Source organism: Pseudopipra pipra, chromosome 1 (assembly GCF_036250125.1).
Source record: "Pseudopipra pipra isolate bDixPip1 chromosome 1, bDixPip1.hap1, whole genome shotgun sequence".
Lineage (NCBI taxonomy): Eukaryota > Metazoa > Chordata > Aves > Passeriformes > Pipridae > Pseudopipra > Pseudopipra pipra.
This window is the reverse complement of record NC_087549.1, coordinates 59,462,604-59,474,824: the sequence shown is the minus strand read 5'-3', so window position 1 is coordinate 59,474,824 and position 12,221 is coordinate 59,462,604. Positions and strand designations below refer to the sequence as shown.

The 12,221-nt window shown below is 37.2% G+C and overlaps 1 protein-coding gene across 1 annotated transcript in view; it reads right to left on the bottom strand.

Moving 5' to 3' along the window:
* The window catches only part of ZNF407 (zinc finger protein 407), a 335,031-nt gene that overhangs the window by 124,988 nt on the left and 197,822 nt on the right, over positions 1-12,221 (bottom strand). Inside the window, 2 exon segments of the mRNA XM_064658176.1 lie at positions 1,756-1,876; positions 10,048-10,131. Of these exon segments, the coding sequence (XP_064514246.1) occupies positions 1,756-1,876; positions 10,048-10,131 (205 nt within the window).

The following is a 12,221-nucleotide window of genomic DNA, read 5'->3' as shown; positions in this document are numbered from 1 at the left end:
ATATCTCATACAGAAAACTGTCCACTCAAAGTAAAATGATCTCCTATCTTTCATTCAATAGAGCATTTAGTTATTTTGTCATACTGAGTGAGGGAATTGCATGTGCATAAGAAACCTAAAACTGATTCACATCTACAGTGCTCTCAGTCTCTAGGGTCTTCAAGCCAAGGAGCTCAAACCCACTGTAACCCACTTCTCATTACCTAGTCCTGTAATAAGACTATTCCTGCCAATTGGGATGGTTCATTAAAGTGGATGACTGCAAGATTAAGTCTCCTCAAACACATAGCATTTAAAGATAGCGCTTCTTTTACCTTCTTTTACCTTGCAGCACATCATGTCACACTATTGCTTATTTGCTCTCACTTCACTCAACACAGACCTTTTAACACAACTGCTTTGACCACAGAAAATCACCTTTCATTTTTAGATGACTTACTGAAGTTGACAGAAACATTTCCATTTATTAAAAAACAACAACAACAAGAAAAAAGAAAGCAGGCAGTCCCTTAAGGTAGCAGCACAGAATAAAGCCCTGTCCCTGAAAGGTTATCAAATTCAGTTCTCTGCAATTCTAGAGTGATTTAATGGGTGCTCAATACAGAAAAGTTCACAGAACATTTGCCACACATACACAAAACAATGCAACAAAAAGTTTTGCACAGAAATTGCATGATCACTGCAGAAGCTTTCTGTACAAGACTTCTCTGTAAAGTAGCTCATAAATAGCATGAAATCCTAGGCTTTGCTATATAGTCTTGTTTTAGGAAACTACGTTAAAACTGACACTAAAGGAACATTACAATTGTGTGTTCAGCATGAAAAGAAAATAAAAAGTGCTACAGTGTTATAATCAAATGTTTAACTTTCTCTGCTTGCGTGCATGCATCACAATGCATACATCTAATCATGTGTCATTTATTAAATATTAAAAAACTTTTTGAACATCCACTGTTGCAAATTGCCCATAAAAAACTTCAGTGGATTCCTTTATAGTACACATAGACTAGCTACCTCACTGCCAGGTATTAAAAGTATTCAAGATTGTAGAAGAAGCATTTAAGAGTAAAGACTCACCCAAGAAGCAATATGAGATCATTTAATAAGTAGTCTATAATGAACCAAAGACACAGGGGGAAAACAACATAATCATGTGATTTTTGAGAATTTAATCTACTGCCCTAACAGGATGGGTTTTAGCGGTGGAACATGGGAGGCTTTGCCATGGAACCAACCCCAGGGCCAACTCTCATCCAAATACCCTGGGCTGGCAAGGAGAAGGAAAACTGGAGCAAGACTGCAGAACTGTAACTAGCTCCAGTTGCTTCCTGTTCTAATAAGTGTCTTGTGAGCATTTAGGCTGCTAAGCCTTTTAGAGAACTTTTCCTTTCTTGGTGAACTGGTTTCAACTCAACCGAGAAAAATTCCAGAACCGCAATCGATTTGAAAAGGCGATGCAGATAAGTGGCCTCACCATGGAGAATTTTAACAGACACTAGAGCAGCTGTGAAACAAACACTCAACATTAGCACTGTAGTGTTACCACTAAAAGGTTTCCCATCATTTGTTTTTCTTTATAAAGTAATACCTAAATACTGAAGACTAAGTTTTTAAATGCAGCTCCTAATTTAATATGCAATTACTGCTGCCCTGATGGTGTTTTAATGGCAATATATTTTTATTGGTGACTTCAAATGAACCTCATCTGATCACCTTAACCCTTCTCTCATCATGCTTTAGTTAATGACTCATTACCTGTAGTCACACCAGGGACATCTGTAAGGCTTTTCTCCAGTATGGACACGCTTATGTCGTGTCAGATGCGATTGCGTTGTGGAAGCGAAGTTACACTCATCACATTTAAATGGTTTCTCTCCTAGAAGTTGACAAGAGAATCATTATCAGTTTTCATCAATAGAAAAGGAAGACAAGTTCAAATTTCTGGCATATCCCTTGAGATAGCTTTTATTCTGTATATATACGGCAAACACAAATACAAAATAAATTTCCAAATAAAATGTACTAATTGAAAAATATGACATATACTCATCAGTATCCAGCTCACTTCCCATGTGGTGTTACAAAGCAGAAAAAAGGAGGAGAAAGAACTGCACTGAAATAGAGTAACCATGTTACTGGTCTTATTTCATGAAAATATAACCAGGCATTCTTCTCACCCTGCACCTTCTGTGTAAGTTGGGTCAAGAACAGCCCTGAAAACAACACTGTTGAAGACAGAAGGTGAAAAATCAGGCTAATGCTTGTATTCAGAACTTGTTCAGAAAGGAACATCTCCAGGTAGAAAGCATCTTTGTCTCCAGTCATGGATTTGAAATCTTATCCTTTAAATAACATAAATAAACCAGGACTGCGAATATGAACCAGAACTCAGTGCTCCATTCCCCTCTCTTGCCTGCTAGTCTTCTGCCCTTGTGAATCTTTTCTGAACAAAAGGACTTGAAAGGTTAATGAAAAAAAAACCCAAACAAAAAACCAACAACCAAACCTAGACTAGGACAATAATATTTTTAGAAGACTAAAATTCAATCTCTGCTGACTGTGCAACTAAACTGAAAATTTCTATGAGATTGCTAATTGAAGAAAACTAAAAATCTCTAGTGTCTAATTTACTATGTGAAAAGAGTACTTTTCCTTCTAGTGGAAGGGTCTACTCCTTAGAAGGTACCAAAATAAAATCTCAAAACAGATACACACACTGTGATGCCTAGCTATGAACCTGCATCCCATTTTTCCAACTGGTTGTCCCAGAAATGTTCTGGCACATGTAGTTACCATATAGGGAGGAAACAGGTTTCTTTTTGTATGCAAAAGACTAAAGGCAGCTCGTAACTTAGGTGATCTTCTCTGCATTGTGCAAGCCTTCAGAAGTATTTATCCTAGAGACTTCATAAGGATTAAGAAGTCTGGACAAAACACCAAGGGACAGACATGTGCCTTGTAGAATATTCAGCGCTCTGCAACTGGCAGTATCAAAATTGAACCCTAAGCCTATTAGCAGGTACAATGTGAAGTTTTTCAGACTGCCAGAAGATATACCACCAGCACAAAACTATCAGTAAAAGTGGCCTTCTGTAATCAGTAATTAAAGGCCACTCCCAAATGGCCATGCCTCCAAGCCAAATTTTTCAAGCCTGTTTATAGCATGAGACACTCAAGACTTCAAAACAAACTTTGCCAGAATATTTGCCAGAGGAGACAGAGAAATCTGCATTTTTCATTCTTGGAGATTGTTCAGGTTTTCCCTCCCAAGGGAAAAAGATACGCAAGGTCCTCAAGGCCTGAAAAGCCCGTTCCGCTGGACAAAAGGACAACAGAGCAGCTTCTGAAAGCTCCATAAAGAGTTGGAATAATTGCTTTTAGCAGTTGCTGGAGAGAATACCAGCCACTGTTTTTCAGTTATTGTTTCATGGGACAAGGAAAGGTGAAGGGGCAGGGCATAAAGCTGAAGCCTCTACGCTGGACAAATTGAGACTGCTAGAAAGTATGTCTTTCCTGCCCCAAATGGGGTTTTCGTGTCAGACTCTGACACTCTGCTCTGGAGAAGCTGATTCTCCCAGCAGCTTGAATGGTACTAGCTACTTCTTCAATTAAACTCTCTGGGAGGCCACAGACTCCCTAGCAACATAACCTGTTCTTGAACTGAAGATTTCTTGTTCTGATTTATTTCATTATCTAGTATTAAAGAAGATAGCAACATTTTCAAGCCTAAATAGAAAAGCCACAGGTATTTTAGATAACATACATATTTATTTTAACTGCTTTCATTTAAAATGCATTAGAACCTTGCCAACTTGCCCCCCTGGCAGATCTGAACTGAAAGTAGATTTTTAGTTTGCCATTCAAGGGAGAATGGATCAAGTAAACGTTTGTTGCTGTGCCACAGCAGGGCCAGTGGGGTTGTGAGCCAAGCAAGTGCCCATTGAAGCCAGGTCTTGCAAATTCCATCGAGACCATAAGAAAAATTATAATCCTTGCCCACTGCTCCAGGAAGTTTATCCTTAGGAAAGCTTTGAGGCTAACTGCTCCTTTCAAGTGGACTATGTGTAAATCTCACCTGACAGAAAATACATCACAGCAGCACCACAAAACAAAAGCCAACTAAACCAGGAGGAAAAAAGACAGTCTAACATAGCCTGTAAGTCTTAGTAGTTGCACATGGGAAACAGTATCTTTATGGATAAGTACAGCTGAAAAAATCTAAGAGACAACTAGGTATTTCTTTGGGTTGGGGGATGTTGAAGACTATATTATCTGTAGCAGGAGTACTTTTATTTATTTGTTTATTTATTAAAGTCTTCCACAGACCTACTCATTCAAGTATTTTTTGTCTTCCCTATCTTTGGGCCAGAATGCTTCTTATAAGCTTTTGTGCCCCAATTTTCCTTCCACTCTTCATGCCTTCAGACATTTCAGGCAATAAAAATATTTTTTTTAATATGGGCTGCCACTAAAAATTCCAGGACTCTTCTTTACCTCCAAACAAGTTTCTAATTCATACAAAATTAAAATAACACCAAAAAAAATCAATATTGACAATATTTTTTAAACAATAAAAACCATATGTAAAAACTATAAAATAGTATCCAAAAATGTACAAGGACAAAATTTACTTATTTAAAGATCAATAAAGGTAAAAAAACCCAAACCACCCTACCCTCCCATTACTATTATAGAAGACTTGTCTGTGCCTCACCACGAAAAAAACCTGATAGGTGCCCCAAAACGACCCAATGGTCAAGAAGCTGTGTGTGTGGGGGGGAAACATAAGGATATACATTCCAAGATCAAGGACCCACTTTCTGGGCCTTTATTTTGTTTTTAAATACAAGTACTTTCAAAAAGCTCCATTTCCTGACCATGGGATCACAGAAGAAAGGGGTTTGCATTTTTGACAATACTGGAACCAACTTCTGAAATATGTCAGTTTTTTAAGTCACCTAACATGAAAAATCTGAGCTCCAACAATCAAAGTTTGTGAAAGCAAATGATAAAAGGGTCAGTTCATGGTGCGCACCAGACTATAAAAGCATTTATTAAAGCTGCTGCTAACCAGTAAGCCTTGTCAGCTCTACCCATTCTGTTCTTCTTAAACCATGACCGAAGTTTTCTTTTTCTCTTGCCACTAGACAATTTCTTTGAGGTAGGGAGAAAGTTTTAAAAAAACCAGGTTTTTGGCGTCTTTTCTGGTCAAAGGTTTGCTATAATCAAGTTCCACATTCTGCTGCAAATGTTGGCATAAACGGAAAAGAAAAGCAACAGAGATGCTCTTCAAATTTCACCTCTTCCCTTGCTGAAAAGAGCAATAAGTCTCCTTATTGTGCTACATTTTCTGTGGTATTCAGCATTATAATTTTTTTAAGCTGTGGTGGGGAAGTTGAAGAGAAGAGGCTACATTTTACATTAAATTCAATGCCGAGTAATATAACTACACATTAAAGTAAAAGAGCAGTTCACATGAGAAATAGAAACACAAAGTGAGTCACTCATCTGGATAAAAACACATATACTATTAAATTTTCTTTCTTTATTACATTGACCTATAAATGTCTTCAGAAGCACAAGATTGAAATGAGTGAGCAGAAGTAATCATACAAACAGTGATCTGTACGATATAAGCTACCATCTTCAAAAATTCATGAAAATATTTGAACAAAGACACGATCTTCTTAAGCAGCTCCATAAGTTCATGGTGACTGCCACACAAGTGCTGTACTTAGTGTACAGTAGGTGTACTTACCTGCTAACACCCTACTGCTGTAATGTAATTCTATCATGACCAGGAAGATCCCACCACAACCAACACATGAGAAGCAAATGTAGACTGTCATTGTGTAGAAGATGAGGATGGGGTTTTTGCAATTTGCAGGAGTATTAACCAACATTAAAAAAGGGATTTCATGCAAGAGAACATAGGCTGTTACTGATCAGCACTCTTGGACTGAGTCAGCTACTACAGCACAAAATGGAAGCAATATGCTGAAGAATGGAAAACTAGAGTGATACCAAAAGACAAACAAAGGAGGAGAACAGACAAATAAGAACACCAAGAAAAGATATTTTAAAATTATTGTTTCCATGTTTGCATTTCAAGCCACAAATAATTACGCTTGCTTGTTTTTTCTCTCTTATATAATTTCCTAGTTGATCATGATTAAGGCAAAATATTAAAATTATGTGATATTATATGCTTCTTTCGCGTATGTGTGTGTGTATTTTTGGTGAATGATTTAGAGGGTAGTTACTTTTTTTATTACAAAATTCAGATAATCACTTAGATTCTTTGTGGAATGCAACTAATTCTAAATTCAGTGAATGCTAAAATTTGCAATGTTATTTATTTATCTTCCTATCTTCAGGCAGATTTTCTTACTGGAACAAAATACGACTCAAAAGCACTTGCTTCGGGATGACTCAAAAGATGAAATTTTTTATTCCCAGTCTTGTTGACACACCATAACTATGGCATATACATTCTTGCAGCACCACAAGCTGTCCCTTATTTACCACATAGCACTGGCTGATACTGCAAGCGGCCCAAGTTTCTTCAGACAGTTTATCACAGCCTAGGCAGCCACAAGTGTCTATGGTAAAGCATTCGACAGACAGAGATGTAAGTATTCTTTACAGTGTGATAAAATTCCGGTCAAACTCTGGACCACTCCAGGTTGCCATTGCTTCAATTCACAAAACAGAAAATCAGGTCATGGATATTTACATAGTCAGTAAAAGACTTGCAGAATTCTAAAGACAGATTCTTTCAGAATAGGACTGTAAGAAGGTGCATTAAGATAATAAAATAATGACAGAACATTTTCCCAGGACAAAATCAGTCAAGGACTTTGCTTATTCTACGTTCAAAGTGTGCATTTCTCACAGGACCACATTAGTCACTAAGGACATAACGTATTTAACATTGAATAAAAATGTCAACTGGTAAAACATCAGAAATCTTGACGGGTCAAATTATTTGTTCCTACTTTACAGTTGAGAAAGCCTCTATCAAGGAAATCTGCATCATGTTTGCAAATACATAAGTACAAACATTTTTCAAGTCTTAAAACTAATGGCTTTTTCTTTCAGTTTAACATTCCTGCACTTCTTTTCATTTAAAAAGCAAAAACATCTCTTCAACGAGTAACATCCTATTTACTAAACTAGTCCCTACAGTTTGCTCCAGGAGTGACCAAGGGCCATATTCTGTCATTTTTTTCACACCAAGTTATACTTCTTGCTCCCTTTAATATTTCCAAAGAAAATGCATCTTTCACTAGATAAAGATATTTCTCCAGGTAGATACAAATAATCTCATCTAAAAAGAGAAGAACAGAGTAAGAAATACCAGAATCAGGAGTATCAAAAGTCTAAGTGGCTGATCCTACAGGCAGTCCTCTCTTGTGTCAAATATCTAACAGCAGCTGAACATTTCTCTGGGGTGTCAGGACATCTCAGGCCTTGAGGCTGGGATGAGAGTAGGCTTGTTAAGTTGGTTAAGACTCCCTAACTACATGTGAGGATTTGCTCATTTGCCCTTGAATGAAGGGTCTCTGACAAGTGATAGAAGTAATCTTGGATTGGAAGATGTTCTATGTCAGCCCCCTAGACAGCTTGTACTACAGTAGGGAATTATTTAAGCCATTTAGACTATTTTTGATACCTATCCCTTTCAAACCTGATTGTAATTTGCTTTGGCATTCTGCTTGGGGAAAATTGTGCCAACTGGAGACAGAGGGGAAAAAAGGTACAAAGAGGAGTGCATGCAGCTAATGACTGAGATAGAGTTGAGCACTGGATGAAAATACAAGGGAACCCATGTAAGTGCAACAATGCAGGCAAAGGTGGATTGTGTCATTCTCCTTGAAACAAATAGAAGCTACAGATAATTTTTCTGCTAAAGAATCTTCTCTGATTGTTTGTGCCACAGAGGCAGATAAATGCCAAAAAGATAGATCCCTCTGCCTCTGAGATACTGTCCTGTATAGTATAAAGTTAATAGCAAAGTAATAACGAGTCTCCAGTCCTGACATAAAATATAAAGTTATGCTTGCTAGATGCAAGCTTCATGATCTATAACCTGTAAATCCCTGTGATCATAGCACAAGAAGTCTCTACCACACTGGCAAAAGAAGGGCAAAATGCCTTCAAAAACCTAGACAGCTTTTCACCAGGAAAACACCATATTTTCAGCCTAATTTTGTACAGAAATCAGGAAAATATTTTTTCTATTGCTTGTGGCCTAATGATACAAAAAAATATAAATATATATTTGATTATAGGGACTTATATTTAGGAGGAACCAGCTCTGCACTCACATAATAGGTAAAGACAAGAAGGGTACGTACAAGAATTTGCAGTTCTTCTACTTCCCCATTCTGAAATGATTGTTTACTATTTGTGTGGCTGCATGAACTGTGAGTCCTAGGCATATGCAAGACCCCAAGGTGTCACATGGTAGGCTAATAAAACCAAGGGGTAGTTCCTATCCTACTGAGAACAATGATTTATTTCTCCTAAAGAAAAACATTCTTAGCCCACATTTGGCCAACTTGTGCTAATATGTGAAAATTTTTCAAAGCTCCAGAAAAATGGAAGCTGTTAGTTACAACTGAAGCATACAGCTTCTATTCCAGTAGTTGTAATTGCTCCTGTTATCGTTCAGAAAGTGTAATACTAAGAGAACTTATTATATTTACTAAATGACTTTTCTTGGTCACTTGAAAAACATAAACTTCAGGCAGTTAATGGGAACTGACTGTGGCAGTACTATCCCACAAATTGATGTTCCTTATTATCAGAAAAAAAAAAATTCTGAAAGTAGGATTACTAGCTAGATTTGCAAGTAAAATTTGGCCCTGAATATACTTTTTTTTTTTTGGGGGGGGGGGGGGGGGGTTGGTTATCCATTTCAAGATATTGCCTGACTGGCACTGAAAACCCCACCTTTTTGAAAGCATCAAAGCCTCCTCCAAATATGGTTGCTCAAATAAACTGAAAACAGGGTGGGAAGAATGGTTTCAGGCTCTCAAGAAAGAGGGTAGCTGCTCTCCAGGAAATTACACATTTAGATGGTGTATGTTCTGAACGAAGATTAGTTTATACAGGGACATAATAAAATCTCCCACCATGATTCCTTTACAAAATCCATGGAAATTTCATGATGTAACAACTATAGCTTCTCATTTGTTAGACATTTCTTACCACTGTACATCAGACAATAGTTACTTAACTCATACGTTATCCTCATGATAGCCAGTAAAACAAAAAACTACACTGGCTTTAACAGCAACACTTCTACGTCTGTTTGAACAAAATCTATTCAAATAATCAAACACTTACAAGGAACTACTAAAAAGCACAATTAAAGTAGAATGTATTAATAAATGTTTAATACTTACACCTTTCCTCGTCTTCTGAAACCAAGAACCAATTTAATTTTGTCTGATATTAAAATTTTATGACCAAGTGGTAGGAAAGCTTTACTAATTCTGGAAGAGAAATCTTGCTTTACATGCCAGCCATGTGGTAACTCTTACAGTTGCACCTATTAATTACAAACTATCTTAAAATTACAAAAGGGCAACTGAAACAACACTATGCCTCAGTCCAAAATAATGGATTAATCTATATGTAGTCTCTAATTTTCACCCAGGGACATTCTAGCAGACTCTTGCAAAATCTTCACAGTAGGTAATCTATTTGGGCCTCGGAAAAAAAAAATAGTAGACTTATCATTCATTTAAAGAAGAAAGCCAGTCTTTACAATTCTAATTCCTTCAGAAAAAAAAAAAAACCCAAACAAACCAAAAATACCCCCCACCCTCCCCCAAGCAATTATTCAAACTCCCAGCTAACAGATTTGATGCAGACCTTGGGCATACCGATTTTACAAAAATGAGAAAAAGCAAAGTAAACAATGAGCCAATGTATTATTTGTGCTGTAACGTGCTATTTGACTTGTGTTACTGTCCAGTGTAGAGGGACTCCCTTCCTGGAGAAAATATAGCAAAGAGTAAAGACAGCTTTACTGACCTGTGTGCTGCCGCCGATGCTTGGTGAGGGCATGACGTGTCCCGCCGGCAAAGCCACAAAGGTCACAGAGGAACGACTTCTCGCCTGTTGCAACAATAAACAGATGAGGGACTGCGGAGGTCACAGATCATTAAAACATATCTATCAAGGCTTTCAGGGTTACTAATTCCTCCAATCAAATGTTTCCATGTAAATATGTCAAATGGGAATGAAATTACCACTGCGGTTTATTGACTGTGATAAAATCTGAAAAGCACCACTGAACATAATTACATACTTGTCAGACCCATAAAAATTAGCTTTATTATCAATGGAATGGTTTTGTACAACTTCATTTCTGTTAGATGTCTTCCAGATGGGGCTGCTTTATGCACTTGAACAGTTTTTATGCATATCCTGATTTTTTACAATTCCCATACATCTGGCCTTTCTGTGCTGAGTAAAGATTGCCTGGAAAAAAAAGTTAATATACTGTATACATGATTCTGCTTAAATAAAATATATTCAATTTACTAACAAATTAAAGGTACTGAGAAATTTTTAACAGACTAGGTCACAGTCATCTTTAGTTACCTTCTATTTATTAGTAAGTATTAAATTATTTTCTTGAATACAAGAAGAGTACAGGCAAGAATAAAATCCACATTATTCAGTACCAGTGGCAATTCAGCACTATTAATGTTTCTAAAGTTTTCATGACATAAAGAAAACAGGTCTTGGGATTGCTACTGAAATTGCAGCAGAACTTACATTGTTCATATTCAAATGATAATTCTTCATTCCAAACCTCTGGACCAATATGAGAGATTTTGGCAAACGAAATACTCATTAAAAGTGCATAAATGCCCCCTTTTCAGTATTTTTTTTTAAAGAGAAACTAGGATTTTGCCCTGTTGCCTATTAATACAGTCTATCATTTAACAGCAATATTTTTGCCCAGTATATACTAACATGCACAGCAATCTCAGCCCATAAAGGCCACATGGAAGGTCATTATGAATTAATAACGCTAATCTCAGGTATGGGCTCAAAAATCTCAGATAAGACTGAAATTTTTAAATTCTTTTTAGAAGAATTGCATTAGTCATTTGGAGCCAAATTGTCTTCTTTTGCAATAACATAGTGGAGAGGGGTCTGGTAGGGCAGTGATGCTGAACTCATTGAAACTAAGTCTCCTTCAAATTCTTCACAGTGGGGAAGGAAATTTAGTTCCTACAAAAGAAGGCTGGGTTAAGAGGTTGGGTGTCAAATTACAAAGTCCTCCAGTGAAGACAAAGGGGTGGAAACCTTGACGCTGTTTATTCCCACATAACCAAGCACATAGATACACAGACTTTCTGGAAAGTCACAGTGCCCCAGTTAACTCTGGATGCTGTTCATACAAGCAAGAGACCATCTCACGAGTGGGAGCTCCCTGGAGAGCACCACAGAGATGAGTTGCCCTCTCCCATCAGTGCTTTGATGAGAGTCCTGAGGATCTCCAGCTCCTCACTCTGGTTGCCACAGTGAGGGAGTCCTTGGGCCCTGTGCTACCAGGAGGAAAGCAATTCCTCCAAAGTTTCCAAGGCAGCTGGAATCTTACCACTGAAAGGGAATCACTGAGATGCTGATTGGCCTCCAACACATAGATAGGCTATGAAAAGCGATGGGCACATGTTTCAGAATTTCACCATTTCAGAATAAAGCAAATATTGTATCGTTATTTTCTGCATCCAAATCCAGTCAGGTGAGGCAGAGTGAGACTTTACAGGACTCTGGGCTTTTTTGAAAATTTGGTTGATTGAGAGTATCCCAAGATAGTATCTAAGGTGTAAAATAATTTCAGTACCTCTTTTGGGAGTCAATTCTAGTTATTTCCGATTATAATTGAATCTAAAAAAAAACAACAGAAAAAGCAGAACGGAAACCTATCCTACTATCACTTGAAGCATGCATTTGTGCTAAATGATGTAACAAAGTGAATTTTAGTGCGAAATGTTTGTCAATAATATTATTGCTGAGGTTATGCATGATTGTTACACAGAGACTTCTGCATAAACTCAGGCTTTTATTTAGATTATTTGTTGGCATTTTTTAAATCAGGATCTTCAGCATGCAGCATTTCAATTCATCAAAATATCAAAGAAAAGGAATAGAATGACTACACATAATGCTTGATCATAATTAATATTAAT